This window comes from Halichondria panicea, chromosome 16 (assembly GCF_963675165.1).
Source record: "Halichondria panicea chromosome 16, odHalPani1.1, whole genome shotgun sequence".
Lineage (NCBI taxonomy): Eukaryota > Metazoa > Porifera > Demospongiae > Suberitida > Halichondriidae > Halichondria > Halichondria panicea.
Window position 1 is genome coordinate 2,781,972 of NC_087392.1, and position 18,706 is coordinate 2,800,677.

Below are 18,706 nucleotides of genomic sequence, written 5' to 3' on the forward strand. Positions count from 1 at the left end.
ATTGGGCTGAGACACACCTCCATGAGGCATCCACATGGCCTCCTCCCCAGCCTAGCTAGCTTGCTAGCTGACCACACTTCAGAATGGAGGGAGAAGAACTAGCACAGTTGGAGAGGGCTGCTTTGGACATCATGGTAAACTTACTTAGGAGAGGGCCGTTTGGGATAGATAGCTAGATCTATCTAGTAGATCTAGATTAATGTTAACCAGTCCTTACAGATATTCCAATTGCCTAGGACTGTAAAGAGCACATCAAGAAACTGTACTGGTCATGATGTTGTGCACTTCCATTTTATATGAGCCACACGTGTATATTTTTTAAGCGTGTATATCTTTTAATAACCTCTCTATTGGGACGCATGAAAAGTAGTTACTGTTCACAGCCTACATGTATGTTGTTTACGTTTTTGGAGGGTGTGGTCTTGTGTTATGCATACAGTTGCTTCTGGAGAGTTGCTAGATTTGAGTCTCTCCCGTGCAGTCTCCTCCTCATGCTGTAAGTGACGATAAGCGCAAGCAGTCTGAGGCCCTCTTCATGGAACTACGACAATCAAAGCTGCCCTACAACATGTGCAAGTTTATCCTAGGTGCTTGTGCCAGCTAACACTTAATCAACCTCCACACTCCATAAATTTGCTATTCTGTTCTCACTTTTCTCTAACTACTCGTAGAGAACAGTGGGTCTGACTTCGTGTTGTTCCAAGCTGTGTCTGCTATTAAAGAGGCGTCCATGCGTGAGTGGCCCCTCTTGCCTACAGTAGAGAGAAAAGGACTTCTCTCTTACCTGCTTTCCTACCTCACTGCACACATCGAGCTTACCAGCTATGTCAGAAGTCAGGTGTGTGTTGCTACATTGTATGCATTAAGTCTGTAAGGAATCAAAGGGTACAGCCAGGCGAAATATTTAAATATTATTTTGTGCAACGGAGGCAAAAAAAGCTTAGTGAACTTGAAGAGCTGTTACATGTATGTGCTTCTTTATAGTCAATGTGCATATTCAATGTAGGTGTTGCATACCATAGCCCTGCTAGTGAAGAGAGCCTCTCTAGACGGTGACAAAGGAGATGTGTTTGACTCCATCTTCACTGCTGTCACACAGCTACTGGCCTCAGAAATCACCAAAATGGTGAGCTTTGACGAAACTATTTTGAGTGCATACAGGTATATCTACTTCCTAGCTTCTTGTGTTCCATTTTCATTGCAGTTTGTAAATTAGTGCAGCAGTTGCTATGCTTAGATGTGCCAAGAAAGTTACTGTGTTCTATTTCCAGCGTCTCCTGGGTTGCTCATTGTTAAGTGCTCTCCTCACGGAATTTGCAAGCTGTTCCAGTCACATGAACCTCCCCCTCGGCTTCCACATACAGGCCAAGAACACTATGCAGGTACATGTATAATTATGTTTGTACATTGGATGCGTACCGAGCAACTAATGTAACTAGAGCACTAAAGTGCAAACCCTCGGCTGGTGACATGATTATAAAGAAACCAGAAGACTGATATAATGCAGTGCATATAGTGATGTTGTTATCATCATCATGCATGACTTGCACAGCAACTCAGGAGCAATAAAACTAAACCAGACTGGAGGCATGCTGAAACATTTGAGAACAGGTAGTAGTACTATAAATATATGCACTGTGGATTAGGATCACAGCAAAGAAGCATGGAGTCTCAGAGAAGTATGGCTCCAGGTCCTGCATGGATCCCAGTCAGCTAAAGCAAGCTTTCTGGTTTAGTGACCCTGTTCCAATATTGTTCCTGGTATATACAGCTTTCTACTTTAGTGACCCTGTTCCATTGTTTCTGGACCTGGTACAGGATCACTTCAGTTATAAGTAACGCATGTGCAAGTTCTGTTCAAGCTACATTTTGCTCGCTTTTATTAGACAACGAAGCTTTAACACCGAAAGCTGCCACTATTAGAAGTACTGACTTGTTGTGTGGAGGCTACCCATGCTGTAAACGCAGTGCTAGAGCATCCAGGTAAGCAGACCCAGTCACAAGCTTCTTAGCTTTTGCTCGTTTTTATTTGACAACGAAGGTTTAACATGAAATTCTGCCACTATTAAAATTAATAACTTGTTGTATGAAGGCTATCCATGCTGTAAACGCAGTGCCATGGCATGCAGGTGAGTAGACTCACACATTACAAACAAACAAACAAACAGACCAACGGACTACTATACCCGTGGCCGCCCACGCGCGCCTCGGGTAATGACCTGTATATTTTTTTGCTGCTAGTTTGCACCTAAAAGGGTAGCTATACCATATCATTATTACATAAAAAAAAAGCAAAATACATGTATTAGTGGCAGTCCTACAGATAGCAGTATAATTATCATTATTTCTTTCTTCAGACTGAACAACTGCTCAAGGTTCTTCATCTCTGTGTGCAAGTACTCCAATGCTATTCTGACCCTACTCACAATGACGAGCTGCTTCCACCGTTCATTCAACTCACATCCCAAATTCTCAACTGGGACTTTCGACAGCGCAACTTCTTCAAAGCCACCACTCTTGAGCACACCCATATAACCCTTCGCCCCCCTAGGTCCTTTGCCCCTACTTTCTTGGACAAAAACTTTCTGAGTTTGTTTTTCAGAGTGTTGCCGGCAGTAAAGAGGAACGAGGAGCAGCTGCATAATGTGATCCAGTGTCTCACACAGCTGGCCTCCCTCACCAGACCGGTGTTTGTGTCCGAAGCTGAGGAGGAGCAGTATGTCCACCATTTTGTGTCTGGGCTCCTTTTATATCTCTCTGCAAGGTGAGTCCTACTAGTGTTGAAGGAAATATTTTTAACTATTTATTAAATTTTTTTTTTTATTTTTTTTTAAAGATTGAAAATTTAGGCAGCCAGACGTCAGCTTATTTTTTTCAGCTAGATTACTGTTATACTAGTTCATCCATGTACATGTATGAAAACTAAAAGTTGATGCTGTGCAATGTATGTTAGTGGTTTACAGTCAATATTAACCTTGGATACACACATATCTTGTACATTTAGTGCTGAGCTGAGCTCTCAGGAGGTGTATGGTCTCTCCTGTGTTGCTAGGAGATTGGCCGCTACCTTCCCTGCTCACCACTTTGGCTCTCTGGAGCAGAGCCAGCTGGCTCTCCTCGTGACAGCTCTGTCCCAGCTCACTGTGCTTTGCGCTCAGAGGTCCGCTCAGGAAGAGGTGTGTAAAAGGTTGTTTTATAGTAATGAAACGTCTCGTTATGTACATAATCATTTGTAAGCTAAGCTACATTGTATAACTCGCTAATGTGTGCCGTGTTTAGTTTGAAGTCTGTCCCTTCATGTTGTGAGCTTCTTCGCATCGATTCAAATTCCTTGTACTCAAGTAGCCCCAAACATACTGTCTTTCTTAGATGGAGGAGAACAGTCTGATGTATCAAGAGTCATTGGAGCACTTCCTGGAGGTTTGGGTCCACCTGGTGCAAATGGCTCCCCAGCTACTCTCTCAGCCCCTGGCTGAGATCTTCACGGCCTATCTCCAGAGCAAGCTCGCTGCCCCACGAGGATGGAGACTAGACAGAGACGACTCAGAGGAGATTCTTGACACGCAAGAAGATGATCGTGTAGCATACAAGAATGAACTTTCCAGTGTGGGCTGCATCGCTAGGGCTATTCCTCACCACTCACTCCCTCTGTTGCTTGGACTACTGACACAGTGTATATCTAAAGTCATGCAAGTGCTGTCTATCGTACAACAGACCCCACACACCCTCCCCTCACATCAGGCACATCTCCACATGCTCCACGAGGACCTCCACTGGCTCGTTCTCATCACTGGCTACACACTTTGTGACGTTGCAGAGGGAGAGAGTGTTCAAATCCCCACTGAAATCATGAAGCACTCCATAGCTCTAGCAAATAACCGATCCAGCCCTGAGCTTCAAGAGGGGTTCAACATTGCCGGTCTGGTTGCTATGGTAACAGAGGGAGGTGGGCAAGAGCTGGAGTTGAACGGATACGACCCTGTTGTGGCACTAGTAGTGGTGGTGTGCCAATTGTGTGCTGTTGAGAGGATGTTCATCTCACAACACCTAATGGAGGCACTCAGTCCACAGCTATGCGACTCGTGTGTATGGTGCTTGGCGAGGATTACTGAACCTTACATCCTCTTCTCGGACGAGACCCACAGCCAGGTTTGTGAGTGTAGGGCTAGTACAGTTTCTAGTATATGTACTGAGCATGAAGACTAGACTACTACATCTTGTAAGATGGAGAAAACTAGTGTCTACATTGAAACACTTACCGCCACAATAATGTTGAACATCAGTTACCCCCGATACACACACGTGCTCAATTTTGTGTCACTCCATAGGTTAGTGTGACACTGTCAGCTGTATTTGGAGCCAGCAGTGAAAGTGGGCGGTGGTTGACTGGTCACATGCTGGAGAAGGTGGTGTTTAACCTCTCAGTATGGGCTTCAGAAGAGCAGCTGGCCCTCTCCACCCTGCAACTACTCAAGAGTATCGTCAAGTCCAATAGGAGGCGAGTATACATTCATCATTCAGAAAGATCATGTTATGCTTCTACATCATAGTGCCCATCTCAGTTTTTCTATACACTGTATTACATAATTATTGTATACTTGACAATTTTCATATGTACATTTTTCACCTGATTAATCCGTCCTCCCACCAGAGCCTCTCTGGCTATCGAGTGTGATGTCCTCTGGTCACTGATGCGTAGCTTCTCATTGTGGGAGGAGCCCCTTGCATCTCTCCCACCCCCCGTTCAACGAGACCTCATGGGAAGTCTTGTACGATGTGCCTTGGGGCAAAAGAGACAGGAGTTCCTTGCACAGGTATGTTTGGTTAAGTATGGTCAAGGTCAAACACACTCATGGTGATAACAGATCATAGCCCATGTTTTCATCATGTATTCTATACTCCTTGTCAATGTGGCCTAGTAGGGAAACATTCTTGTACGCGTTACCCTTTCTACAGGTTTTATAATTGTCGTAATCATCTATTTGCAGCTCTTGCAACCATTGAGGAGTCGTTTCCAAAGCATTGTAGGCTCTCCTCATCCCCATGACTCTGCTATCCAGTGCTCCCTGCTGTCTATCTTGGAGTCTCTGTGTGGTCTATGTCTGAGCGTGTGGAGCGAGGGTGCAGTGGACGCATTCTCCTTTCTTCTCCCCTTCATGGAAACCTGTGTCTCTCTCATTGAGGTGTACCGTGAGAACAGTGAGGTGATCCCACTCGTGCTTGAGCTGTTCTCATTGGTTGCCGAGAATCTCATTGTGTTTCTGGACCAGGTATGTGCAAAGTTAGTTGATGCCTATACGTGTACTGTATATGTATAATATGTGCACATGTGATGTACATATGTATTAACGTTGCATTAAGCCTCAATTGGAGGGCTAGCCTGTAAATTTCATCAAATCTCTCTCTTTTTTAGGCGCACACTGTAAAGCTGTATGAGATCAGTTTAGCTCTCATACGAATGTATGCCAAGTGTAGTACAGGTGAGGATTTTGATACATTTGTATTGAGGTTACTGGGCTTAACCACATACCCAATTACATTCCCTATTTATGGGCTAGTTGCAAGGCTACAAATTGTATGTACCGTAGCACAGCTGAATATTGACGGCCCTCAACCTATAGTACAATACTTGGTATTGTTTTTGGTTTCCCCCAGGCAAATACAAGCGAGGAGGTGTGGCAGAGGAGGAGACTTGCGACGATCTGCTCCTCTTCATGAAAATGTTGTCCCACCTAACCACGAAGGATTTCCTGGATTTCGGGGGAGTGTCCGGTCAAGAGGTGGGCGTGTCACCTGCTGATGTAGTCATCACTGGCGTACAGATCATCATTCCTCTGATGACTGAAGATATATTAAAGGTACGGAATAGGTTTGCTGTTAGTGCCAAGTGGTATCAATTAGCTTTGTGTGTATGCCTACGTACTCGTATATGTACGGTGTACCTATCCCTTGACTCCGCCAATCATCAGGTCAATCTAAGTAGACAATAAAATAGTTTTTCTGTTCTACCCTGCACCTTCTCCATTTGGCATTAATTATACCTCGAAGCGTAGCCACATGAGAGATACGGTAAAGCTGACTGTTTGTGTCTATCTGTCTGTTTCAGTTGTAACTGCTCAACGGTTGCAATGTAACAAAAACTAATAGCTTCTATAGGGTTCTAGCCACGTTCTCTTGGATTTGATTCATAGATTTGCTTCTTTCTCGAGTTATGGCTAGCTTTACTTGCAGCGAAAGCTGTTGCAGTCTCTTCAGAATCTTACGTAGCATCATCTGTTTGCACAAACTTTCTATTCGAGTTAGCCTTGTACTAAAACTCTATCTGTTTGTTAGCTACTGTTAATTAGAAAAGAGCTGCAAAGCTGTACACTGCCAGAACCAGCAGCCATTGTGAACTCTTGAACTCGGGGTTCTTTGCAGATCCACCCATTATTCATCAAAATACTCTATATTGTAGATCTATCTATACATGCATGCTTCTATCCTTGAATCATTCACAGGGTGTCATACAGGGGGGGGAAGGGGGGATATTCCCCCCCCCCCTTTTTTTTTTACTTGTACTAGTTGTATGACTGAGTGTCCATAGCTGGGTATTGAAATAACAGTTGACCTTTTTTTAGCTGGTTACTTTTCTCGTTTCCCCCCTCTACTTCAAAATCCTGTATGACACCCTGATTCATGTAGTTCTGTCTTTATTAAGCTCCTCTTCTGTAACACTCTCGGAGTAATGTATGCAATTCAATTTGTTTGTTAACAGTTGCAAAATTAATGCAAACATTTTACCTCTTCTGTAAACACTCTAATACTTTTTGAGCGAAGCAAAACATGCCGAGAGGCATTAATTGGCACAGCGCAGCTTGTAACGTTCATATTTTGTGCTGATAGAAAAATCCCACAAGCACCTTGGGGGCATGTTTTCCGTAGAGCGCGAATTTTTCGAGGGGCTTAGTTTTCGCTGTTTTCGTGGGTTAGCAATCAATTAGATCCACAAAATGCTTATCGTACATGTATAGCGGGTATATTTCGAGGGTATAAACTTTCGCGGAATAGCAGGCCTTGGGCAGCATGCATGCATGCGATATTAAATTCGTAGGTATAAATGTTCGCAGTATATACATGCTTAATCAGCGAAAACCGCGAACATTTTTATACCCGCTATACGGTATCTAATGGAAGACACAAGTCAATTTGACCAAATAGCGCGAACTTTATTCAACGAAATGCTTTTCAGTGGCGGATTCAGACAGGTTCCATGGAACCCCCCCCTTTCACACAAGAACACACTGGAGATCAACTTACTATAGCTAGCAACTCAGCTGGAATGATCGTGATCAGGCTGTAGTTACAGGCTGATTTCATGCAATTGATATGTGGGCAGGGCTCTCTAATGCACATGCTCATTGCTTAAGAAAAGTGATGAAATTGTAACTGTTTGGAACCCCCCCTCTCATTATTCCTGGATCCGCCACTGCTTTTAGAGGCCATTGCACAAAATTTTAAGTGCCTCGAAAATTTCGCGCTATGTGGTATACGTACTACCAAGCCCTTGGTACTACATTGAACTTGCTCTCTATCATACATTCACACATACGCTATCCTTTTCACCATTACTACTCACTACAACTTCGCTAAGGCTCGCCCCACACAATGTTTTTAGCATTCCCATACATGTAGTTAGTGGTCGATTGAATTGTCATCTGTCTGTTTGTGTTATATTACCCGAGGCGCGTATGGGCGGCCACGGGTATAGTTAATATCAACTCACCTGGGTGCCATAGCACTGCAATTACAGTATGGATAGCTTCCACACAACAAGTTTTAGTTTTAAAAGTGGCAGATTTCGATGTTAAAGCTTCATTGTCGTGTAAAAGCAAGCAAAAGCTCAGAAGCTTGAACTTGCACATTGCCTATAGCTCATTGCCTATAGCTCTACATGCGACCTTTATTCGAGGTAGATCTACATAATTATTTGCAGCTGTCTGCTGAAGTGGTCCTTTACCGGTCTTTGTTAACAGTAAGTTGTTGCTTCTTGGTTTTTATAATTCATGTCAACAGCCGAGGGTTTAAGCACTTCAGTGCTTTAGTTTCTGAGCCAAAGCGGTTAGAGCAGCTATCAGCGCTATAGCAGCTCTTCCTATTGGACACTCCAAGGTTGAAAGATCGGAAGAAACTGAGGAGAAGACGAAGAAAACGATAACTGTTTTTGTGTTAACTTTTTCATACAATGTTTAATCATTAAATTTCAGCAAATAATTATAGCAAGCAAAACTGAAAAGGGTAAAAAAATCACATGAAAATCACTTGACAACAGTAGACACGTTTTGTGGAAAATACACATTTTGTGCATATAGTCTGTTTGTCAAATCCTCTTCATCCACAGCTGGTCTGCGGCGGTTTCGATAAAACCACATGACAATTACATACATCAGGAATCCTAGAGCAGCAACGATTGTGAGCAAGACGTAAAACCATAAAATGTAGTTAATTTTGTCCACTTTTTGACGACTGAAAGGGAAGTAGTAGAACACAATGTTGGAGATACCACCGAATACTCCAAACATGAAGTAGAAGAGTCCAGTTAGAAGTCCTTTCATGGGCTCTGGAGCTTGAGCATAAATGAATTCCAAACCTATTGAACAAGGAAAGCAATTTATTATCTTGTATTACAAGTCATGCATGGTAATGAGTGCATGCCATGCAGTTTATTGGAGTGGTCGCACGTAATTTTTTTGTGTGCAAATGTTTCGGATTCTAAATAGTACAGCTCAGAATAGTGACGTAGAACCTGTTGCAACCTTAATTAATTTCGCAGTTATATTTTTTGGTAATGCTGCATGTACCGTATAGCGTGAAATTTTCGTGAGATGCACCGGTATTTCACATGCAAAGCTATTGGTGGATGTGGTTTCCTGGCATTGAAACGTGAATATTAGAACCCACAAAAATGTCTGCTGAGGGCTCTAGAGCCAAATAGCGAAAATTTCCCGCTATACGGTATACAATACAAACATTTCAACCAGGTACTAATAATATACAATTAAGTGCCAATTAATCCAAGCATTCCCATTCCAGTGTATTAAATAACTACTTTGTAACAGAAAAAAAATAAATATTAATTCTTTTCTTTGTCACTCAACTGTGAACAGTAGATCAGTACCTATACTGGCATTCTGAAGCTTTGGAAGGATTCAGGCAACATGATAGACAATGCACGCATACACAAGCATGTCAAAAAAACTTACAGGAGACGATGGTGAGAGTCTCTGCCACCGAAAATACAATAGCAGGCAGAAGGAGCCAGATCAACTTTTCGTTTCCAGAATCATTCCTGTCAATCTCCACAGTTATTTCGATAAATACAGCTGTTAGAGTTGCTATTAGGTTAAGAACTAGACCAATTATCATCCTGAATTTTAAGGACATGCTCAAAAGAGGGAGGAAAGGCAAGGCCACATGGTTGAAGAGTGGAATGAATATAACAATGGTAACAGTATTGACCAAATCGTTTAGATAAAAAGCAATACTGTAGTATGATTTGCTCAGCTCCTCCGTAATGTCTTCAAACTGATACGGGAGGATTGATAGGGCCTGTGTAAACAAGAGAACATTGAATCAATCTCAAAGTTGTGAATATACAAGAAAACAAGCTTACCCCACCATTACATATCAAAAATCCCCCCAGAGATAATATGAGAAACAGGATTTGATAGAAGGACTTCACATTCTCAACCTCTTCAGCCTCAAAGATCCCATCAAATTCCTTTTTTGCCAGCTCAATTCGAGGCTGTCTAGCTTCTCCGTAGCGAAATGTTCTCCTGTAAACGGGAAGGTGTCTCTTCACAGTTAAACTGTACCAACTGACGTTAATAATTGTCTTGACAGGGTTTTCACGTTGGGAATTCTTGAAGTACCAATTATGTTTGAAAATATGCAAAAGCAGACTGCAAACGATAGCACTAGCTGCTATTAAGATAACTATTAGAGTCTTGTAGTGTATATCAACTGATTTCATCAGTACTTTAAGACCTTTGTAGTAGTAATAGTCTTTTTCGAAGGGGAAAAAAAGTGGGACAACTTGTAGCATTAAAAATGCAATAACTCCCAACAAGGAGCTGGCATTTCGAGCGAAATAATACCATAGAAAGTAAGAGCTTATCTGATCTGATGTGCAACCTTGTGGCAACTGGTCAACCCCAAAGGAAATAGCATTGACCTCAACACATGCAGAACCAATAGCAACCAATAAAATGCATATGATTGGTAGAAATATCCCGCCAACTGGTTCAGTCACATCATCGATTATAGAAAGGTTAATGCAAATGAAGCCTAATGCAAATGCAATTAGCCACAGCCCAAATTTGATAACCTTGTATCTGCCCCAAAACGTATCTGCTAAAACACCAGCAAATGGATAAAAGAGACGACCAAGAGTGTTGTACACAAGTGAGAATAGAAAACTCCCCCGGGCCTGACTGGTTTCATCCTTGAAGAGTAGCTCCCGAATGCTCTTGGTCGCACAATAAAAGGCAAAACTCTCAACAAAGTAAACGAACAATAACAACAGCAATCCTTTTCCTTGGGGGAATGGACGTCTGGCACATGAGGCTCTACAGCCACTCACACTATTAACAGTGTCACTGTTCTGACTGCTACTTTCATCAGATGTTTGCAACAGGGGTGATGTTTCTGTCAGATCCTTAGATACCTTTGTAATATTTCTCATCTTCTGTGAATCTCTCTTTCTATTTTCTGCCATGTTTTGACACGTTGAGCAACACTTATTTGCAGCTGAAGTGATCCTATACCAATAACAATGGAAAAGGGTCACTGAAGTAGAAAGCTAGAATTATGATGTCAAACCATCATAATTCTAACTTTCTACTTTAGTTTAACGTTTTAGTGGTGCATAAGACATGCACTGTGGACTAAGATCACAACCAAGTCAGCAAAGAATCCTGGAGTCTTGCTCCTGGATACGTTCTTATGATTGTGGTTGTTGCTTCTTTGCTTATCCTAGCCCCAGGAACATATCAAGAGCAAGACTCCAGGCTTCTTTGCTGACTTCGTTGTGATTTTAGTCCACAGTGCATGTCTCATGCACCACTAAAAAAGTTTCAACATGCCTCTAGTCTATAATTATTGCTCCTGCTGCTTAGCTAGCTTACATGCTCATGCATGCAATAGTTACATGTTAATGTTAATTATGTTAATGTATACCAACTGCATTTATTGTGTAACACTCCTAGTTTCTATAAATCTTTATTATTCGTGTCAACAGCGGAATGTAGAGTTCACAATAGCTGCTTCTGGCAGTACAGCATTGCAGCTCTTTTCTAACTCTTGTAGCTAACTAGCGCTTTAGTGAAGGCAACTCATAAGTTGAATAGACACCGTGTGCAAACAGGTGATGCTACGAATGATTCTAAGGAGACTGTAACAGCCTTCACTGTCAGTAAAAGTAGCCATAACTCAAGAAAGATTTAGTTTTCTAATTCACAAATCAAAATTAACTGATTATAGAAGCTGTGTTTTCGTCTCTGTTTAACAATTACAGCTGGAATACATACAATTACACACAGTCAGCTTTACCGTATTCTCTTCGTGCGGCCACGCCTCGAGGCATAAATACCATGACATTGTGTTTTGTGTGTGTCAACTACATGTACTATCACACTTGCTTCTATACTTATCCCCACACACACAACAATCAGTTCCCTACCCTCTGTTGCCAGTTCTACTCGCTGCTCCAGTACATGTGTGAGACCCACCCTAAGGGCATTGCGGGGCTTCCTGCAGACATGCTGCTCACCCTTATGACATTGCTGGAGGCTGGACTATTACGGTCAGATTAGCAACACATAAAACCGTAACTATAATAATAGATCCCTACACTCTACTATATTCACGTATTTCAAAGCGATAGTCAGTTATTGCCTACGTTGTAAATGAGCTCAATCACTTTTTTACCATAATATTATGTGTGTATGTATACATGCATGTACGTATATATAATCTGTGGTGTACCTGTGTAATAAAAACGTAGTTATGGAATGGATGTGTCGACTTGCTGCCTGGAGAGTATAGAGAGCCTGGCTGAGCACTATGGAACCACCCCCTCCCTCCACTCCGTAGCCTCGTTTACACAGTCACTCCAACACTTTTTACAGGTTAGTAGGTCGATACAGTAATTGAAATCACCTCTTATCCTACACAGCACAGTGCTAGTGTTATTACAGGGTGTTAGATATACAATGTACATGACATTGTGTAATTAGTAAGGGTGTGCACAGCGAGTCCCTACCTAGTACTTAGTGTTAGAATTTTGTCCATCCGTCTGTCATGAACTGGCACAATAATTATCTGCTTTTTGGACTCTTGATCTCTACGTGAGTCATTGTACTTTAGCTACATCATGTGCATACAACTCAGACAGGACACAGAGACTCTTGAGGCCGTATATAGGCATGCAGGTTTCCAGCAGGTCTTGTTCACTATCCGGACGGCAAAACCTATTTACATAATACTTCACCGGGCTCCAGCTATCCTGAGGGTAACTTCAGAGGGAACTAGCTACTAGATGGTTTGACTAGTCTTTCGCCCCTGTGATGCCCAAATTTAACTATCGATTTGCACGTCAGAATCGCTACAATCTTTCACCAGAGTTTCCTCTGGCTTCGCCCTATTCAGGCACCATCTTTCGGGTCGCAACAGGCACACTCTCACTCAAACCCGCCACAGCATTACCTGGGTGTACTTGTGTCCAGCAGGAGCCATATTATCGTATTGTGCTCCTCCTGTTACATGTTTCACTTTCTGCATACTTGTAATTTATAGTTAGTGTGTATAATATTTGGTCACGTACAGTATTCAGATGCTAAACAATTAATACACGCTTGCAGCTTAACTTCGTATTAGAGAAAAACCTCCCAATGTTGCAATGGCACAATCACTACTTCTCGTACACAAATCATATAACCCAACGATACACAATTTGCCCCAAACTGAAACATGCTCTTTATGCTCCTAGTTTATTTGTTTGTGTCATGTATGTAGGTACTGTTTGAGATAATGTTGAGTAGCTCGTTTGACCTTGATCTGCTGGAGCCCTTTGCCGCAGCAGTTTTTGCACTAATTTGTTCCTTTAAGGTAAGTGTCACATAATTCTCTGTTGTAAATTCTCTGTTGTAATTTAAGTGTTTACTCTTAATGTAACTGGTACGGATGATCCTATGAGTTCTTATCACACTGTTTGTAATGGCATAGATTGAAGAGTTAGAGGGATTGGAAACAATTAAAGGTACCCTCGAATAACATCCGCGCTATGCTGCGGTTTAATCGAGGCTGTCTCATGTACCTATTTCTACACACAGTGTATAATAAATTACAAGTATCTGTGCTCAGTCCGTGCAACTCACTTATATTTCAACATCTATACTCATTGTAGTAGTTATAACCAGCACGCTTACATGTTATAGCAATAAAACTCCGTCTCTTACTACAGTTTAACCTCGATTATCCGGACACCTTTGGTTCCAGAGGCAGGCCAGATAACTGATAATCGAATAGATAACCACGCCTTGATCCACCCACTTTATTGATAACAGCAGTGCCACATAGTTGTCTGCGCATGCGCAGAAGATAAGCAGGCCTGTCTCCATAGTAACAGCTGCACCGCGCATGCGCATTTAAGGGACACGCCCATTTTCTGAATTATTAAAAAGAAAATTGCCAAGCCAAGGTTGTACTGTACTGGGTGTGGTCAGTCATTAGCAAGTACTACACGTGGCTCACGGACTAGGCGTGTCTTTCATGTCGGAAAGAGATGATGTCTCGAGGAAACACAACTTTCTTATTTGAGGGAGTTACCTGGTAAAATAGCCTCGTTCATAGGGCGTAGCGCCGATAGTTTTCGAGGCTCCGTTGCAGATTCAATGTAAAAGTATCAATGCAAAAGTATCACGTGCACCACTCCGTTATCAATCCCTCTAACTCTTCAATCTATGGTCATGGCTAGGGAAGTTTATTTATGGCTCCTGTTGTATCGAGCCCAAAGCCATATTAGTTCAAATTCTGAGGTTGTGAACCACAAACTAAAATGGCAAAGAATGTTGAAACTATCGAGTCTAGCTATGGTGTTAGTAGCAGGGAAGAACAAGACACAGAGTTTGATTTCCTGGAACAACCAAACCCAGATTTCTTCTGCCCTGTTGCCATGGAACTATTAGTGGAACCTCTGCAAACCACTTGCTGTGGTAATCATTTATCTTTAGCTGTAGTCAACAGGATCTTTAAAGAGGGGAAACCGTGCCCACTGTGTATGAACGAAACGTTTGCTCTGAATGATGACAAGTACTTCAAACGAAAAGTAAAGGAATTGAAAGTCCATTGCTCCCATAAGAAATGTGGGTGTGAGTGGATCGGGGAATTGGGGGACCTGAACCACCACACCACCTCCTGTCCAAAACGTCCCTGGAAGTGCCAATACTGTGACTTCGAATCAATCTATGAGACCGGACCAAATAACCACACCCCCAACTGTGCCAACTACCCCTTGCCTTGTCCCAACCAGTGTGAGATTGGCACCATCTCTCGCTGTGATATTGAGAAACACCTGATGGACTGCCCTTTGCAACTTGTGGAATGTGAGTTTTTCGATACTGGGTGTGAGATGAAGGTCCCTCGGAGAGATCTGGCCAAACACATGACAGAGAATGCCCAACACCACCTCATGACAGCCACCCTCCTCAACCTGAGACTCACGAGAGAGTTACACCAGAAAATGGAAGAGAAAGACAAACAAATAAGCAGTATTCAGGAACATGTTATTAAATTAGACAGTCAACTGCAACATTCTGAAACTTTGCTACTCAAAACATCCAACAAAGTCCATGGAATTGAGCAGCACCTGGCAAAATTGGATACCAAATTGAGCGGCCAACTGACTAGACTCCATTGTCAGGTTGAGGACACAGTTCGTTTGAATGGCTTCACCTATGATTCTTTCAATCTTACGGACTTCAAGAAACAGCAAGCCAAAGGAGTGACTGGCTGTTGGCTAAGCGAACCATTCTACAGCTTTCCCCTGGGCTACGTCTTCAAGCTAGGTATAGATACCAATGGCTGTCGTGAAGGAGCTGGAACTCACCTCTCAGCATGTCTATGGCTTGGGCCAGGGGAACATGACAAAGAGTTGAAGTGGCCAATCAAATGTGACGTACATCTTCTGATGCTCAACCAACGAAGAGATCATGGCCATCATAGAGTTATGGGTACAGTAGTGTACAGCAGACCATCTGTCATTTACGAGCACAAAGTGATCGGAGCCTCGTACAAGTTTTTCCCAACTTCTAAGCTAGGCTACGATTCCGATACAGATACAACGTACCTTTTTAACGATATCTTGCGTTTTCGTATGTACCTTCGAGTGAGATCATGATTAATTTTTATGTTAGTTCATGATATAGTTTACCGTACTGAGTGCAAGTCACTTTTTCTGTGCTAGTAGCCACCTCAGTTCAAGTCATGGGGTTGTTGTATGTTATTTCTTCACATTAATTGTTGTCCTTTGGTATGAATGAATTTTTCGATATTATCAAGGACATTGGATAGTAGGACATCAACTAAAATTGAACAAAAATCATTAAGCCTGCCCACTTTGTCACAGACTTTAATGGGAGCAGGCATTAAATCAAGGGTGTGAATTAACAACTTAAAAAATTGTGTCGCTCCTAAAGTATCAGTCTTAAAGCTACTTTTGGGGAAAATAAATCCATGTGACCAGCTCAACACCGCTGTTTACTTACTGTGATACTAGGAAACATCCAGTACTGTGGAGTGTGACTTTGCTGATGCTAGATGTACCAGTGGCCACTCATTAAAATACAGCACTCCACCATGCATTTAAGCACTTCTAAACTAACTAGAGCACTGAAGGGCTAACCCTCGGCTGTTTACTTGAATACAATCAATAAATAGTATGTATGAAGCATGTAAGCTGGCTAATTAGCAAGTAACATGAGCAATGAAATTCCATCGTTCCTGGTACAGGATCACTTTAGCTGTAAATACGTACCTCGAGAAAAGGACGCATGCAAGTAACGTGAGCAATGAAATTCCACTGTTCCTAGTACAGGATCACTTCAGCTTTAAATACGTACCTCGAGAAAAGGACGCATGTAGAAGCTAGAACGTGTAAGTTTAAGCTTGGCTTTTATACGACTTTAACATCGAAATCTGCTGTTAAAACTAATAACTTGTTTCTAAGCATCTAGAAGCGGCTATTTTTGCTGGGGGCTTGATTGAGCTGTGTTGCAGCATAGTTGTGAGGTATATATATAGACTATCGAGCAGCAGTAGTGGGTGGAACTATTTTTGCAGCAGCAGCAGTGGGGTGTGGCTGTTTTGCAGCAACAATTTGTGTCAAGCCATTCGTTGGTCCATGTCAATCTTATACGCAGCAGATACTGGCACATAATAATCGTCTAGAAGAGAGGAAGAGATGGAGCTGTGTCTAGGGTTGTCTGTCATTTTGTGCAGTTCTAATTATTGTGGTACTAAGACAGTGTTATGTTGCTATGCCCTTGGGATATAAACTTAGGATGCATGGCATATATTGCACTCAGTCCTCGGGGCTTATTGCTTCGGTGCAATATATGCCATACATCCCTCATGCCCATGTTATAACTTATGGTGCATAATCATAATTGTGTTTTCCACCTATTATTATTTTGATCCAAAAATTTTTTTTTATTTGTACACACACAGGACCACTACTCATCTCTTGCTGGAGCCATAGTAGGCAACCAGTGCAGTGATGCTCATGCCCAGTCCAAACTGATCGAGTCGTTCAATCAGCTGACCCCTCCCTCACTCAACCTGGACCTTTCAAAGCACTCTAGAACTCAATTTCGAAAGAACCTGGAACACTTTTTACCACATGTAAAAGGATTTTTATACTACAGGTGACCATGATAATTTTTTTGTCTGTTCTGGCTCATAAATATTTCACTGATAAACAGGCTTGAAGTGGGATAATGTCTAGTGCATTTTGCTAGCCGTTGCACCGGATGTTGTAGTATCGCACACGATACTTTAAGAGACATGTTTTGGCCTGGTTATATATATATATCATATACCAGTACAGTATAAAAATATAGCCCACGGCTTGTACGTGTGCATGTGAATGAATCCTTGGCATTCATTATAATTATACACATGTGTGGGCATGTGTAATTTATGTCATTCCGTTTACTTGGTTTTTGTTTTTGTAGTTAACACGTTTACTGAATATAATTGTGCTCTTTCAATATTCACGACATGCACATGTAAAGTCACATGATTTGTTTCAAATAGAGCTAGAGAGCACAATGGCAACTAGCACATACTATACTAGCAGTGACCAATCACAGATTGAGTATGAATTTGTTGGTGAGAAGCCAAATGAGGATTACTTTTGTCCAGTCAACTTCAAACTACTACTTCATCCGCAACAAACCTCGTGTTGTGGACACCATATATCGAGGGAAGCTGCTAGCAAGCTCTTACAACAGCGGGCTCCTTGTCCACTATGTAAAACACTCACTTTCAACACATACAATGACAAGTACTTTTGTCGTAGAGTTGAAGAAGTAAAGGTTTTTTGCCCATACAAAAAAAGAAGTTGTGACTGGATTGGAGAAGTGGGAGCACTAAACAAACATGTGTCCGCTTGCTCGTTACGTATGTGGAATTGTGTTCACTGCAAGTTAGATTTTGATCAACATATGATTCATTGTCCCAAAGCTTTAATTCCATGTGAAAATAATTGTGACACTACTTTTTTGAGGCCTGAGGCTACAGACCACAAGTTGATTTGCCCCTTGGAAACTGTAGAATGTGGTTTTTATGGATTTGGTTGCACTGTGAAGATACTGCGAAAAGATCTTGCCAAGCACATGGAAAAGACCGGCATGCAACATCTAATAGATGCCACTGTCAGCAATCTTAAAATGACGACTAAAATTAGGCTGGAAATGGAAGACAGAAATCGGGAAATCACTACCATGCAAAAATCGATTAATGATGTGAAACAAATTATGTTAGATGTGCTCAAAGTGTCATCATCGCATGGAAATCAACCGTTTGCTGGCTGTAATCAAGTAGGCTTTTCACCTCAGGGACAGCGTACTGCATTTGACCAATATGTAAACTCCCAGCAGCAGCTAAGACAGGGGGAATCACCTCCCTTCCAGTTTGATGAAGTTGGACATTTTGGGGCAGCTACATCACAAAATAGAAATCCCAAACAACAACCACGACCCTCACAAGGTTACACACCCCTTGGCAACCCTCCTGCTCAGCCCAAACCTGGTGAAGTGCCATTCAGAGTGAATATGGTGGCTGAGCCGCCTCGTCAGCGAGCAGTTGGAGGAGGTGGTGCGTTTGAAAAGCTACTGTGTGGAACTCCTGGCTGCTCATTCAAAGGATATCGTGACCTGAGAAATTTATGCCCTGATTGTTATGAAGAGACCACTCGTCTTAAAGCCCCAGACAAGTTCCCGCTTGTATAAATTGAATTGTGTGCATGCACTAGCTATAGCTAACTGCAGGAGTTCATGCACTCCTGCTAACTGTTTATTACATTGTGTTATGAACTTTGTGTGTAGCTGTTTGTACATTGTAAATTATGATCTTTAATTTATTAATCCCCTTGAGTACTCCAACCTGA

At 42.1% G+C, this 18,706-nt stretch overlaps 5 protein-coding genes across 5 annotated transcripts in view; 3 read left to right on the top strand and 2 right to left on the bottom strand.

The window, feature by feature from the left end:
• Window positions 1-18,706, bottom strand: part of LOC135350327 (chromatin modification-related protein MEAF6-like) — a 62,724-nt gene that overhangs the window by 15,430 nt on the left and 28,588 nt on the right. The window lies entirely within an intron of this gene.
• On the top strand, window positions 13-17,015 carry LOC135350288 (exportin-4-like). The gene is made up of 17 exons (XM_064549033.1): window positions 13-134; window positions 482-587; window positions 672-838; window positions 1,007-1,126; window positions 1,272-1,382; window positions 2,358-2,764; window positions 3,005-3,176; window positions 3,370-4,149; window positions 4,329-4,498; window positions 4,652-4,814; window positions 4,989-5,270; window positions 5,414-5,480; window positions 5,656-5,858; window positions 11,712-11,842; window positions 12,044-12,167; window positions 13,054-13,146; window positions 16,765-17,015. Exons 1-17 carry the CDS (start codon window positions 84-86, stop codon window positions 16,963-16,965), a joined length of 3,348 nt encoding a protein of 1,115 aa, XP_064405103.1. The 5' UTR covers window positions 13-83; the 3' UTR covers window positions 16,966-17,015.
• On the bottom strand, window positions 8,223-10,824 carry LOC135350297 (solute carrier family 15 member 4-like). The gene is made up of 3 exons (XM_064549046.1): window positions 9,653-10,824; window positions 9,243-9,588; window positions 8,223-8,629 (listed from the first exon to the last, which is right to left on the bottom strand). The coding sequence occupies exons 1-3, from the start codon at window positions 10,754-10,756 to the stop codon at window positions 8,298-8,300; spliced, it is 1,782 nt and encodes a 593-aa protein (XP_064405116.1). The 5' UTR covers window positions 10,757-10,824; the 3' UTR covers window positions 8,223-8,297.
• Window positions 13,153-15,596, top strand: LOC135350303 (TNF receptor-associated factor 5-like). Its single transcript, XM_064549053.1, has one exon. The coding sequence runs from the start codon at window positions 14,096-14,098 to the stop codon at window positions 15,434-15,436; it is 1,341 nt and encodes a 446-aa protein (XP_064405123.1). The 5' UTR covers window positions 13,153-14,095; the 3' UTR covers window positions 15,437-15,596.
• LOC135350306 (TNF receptor-associated factor 5-like) lies at window positions 17,324-18,701 on the top strand. The gene has a single exon (XM_064549056.1). It carries the CDS (start codon window positions 17,367-17,369, stop codon window positions 18,546-18,548), a length of 1,182 nt encoding a protein of 393 aa, XP_064405126.1. The 5' UTR covers window positions 17,324-17,366; the 3' UTR covers window positions 18,549-18,701.

Coding starts and splice junctions, on each gene's coding strand:
- LOC135350288 (XM_064549033.1), top strand. CDS start 84: ATGGAGGGAGAAGAACTAGCACAGTTGGAGAGGGCTGCTTTGGACATC. Junction 4,815..4,988: donor GACAGGAGTTCCTTGCACAG/GTATGTTTGGTT, acceptor ATCTATTTGCAG/CTCTTGCAACCATTGAGGAG. Junction 12,168..13,053: donor CACTCCAACACTTTTTACAG/GTTAGTAGGTCG, acceptor TCATGTATGTAG/GTACTGTTTGAGATAATGTT.
- LOC135350297 (XM_064549046.1), bottom strand. CDS start 10,756: ATGGCAGAAAATAGAAAGAGAGATTCACAGAAGATGAGAAATATTACA. Junction 9,589..9,652: donor TTTTGATATGTAATGGTGGG/GTAAGCTTGTTT, acceptor TTGTTTACACAG/GCCCTATCAATCCTCCCGTA. Junction 8,630..9,242: donor GACTCTCACCATCGTCTCCT/GTAAGTTTTTTT, acceptor CTTGTTCAATAG/GTTTGGAATTCATTTATGCT.
- LOC135350303 (XM_064549053.1), top strand. CDS start 14,096: ATGGCAAAGAATGTTGAAACTATCGAGTCTAGCTATGGTGTTAGTAGC.
- LOC135350306 (XM_064549056.1), top strand. CDS start 17,367: ATGGCAACTAGCACATACTATACTAGCAGTGACCAATCACAGATTGAG.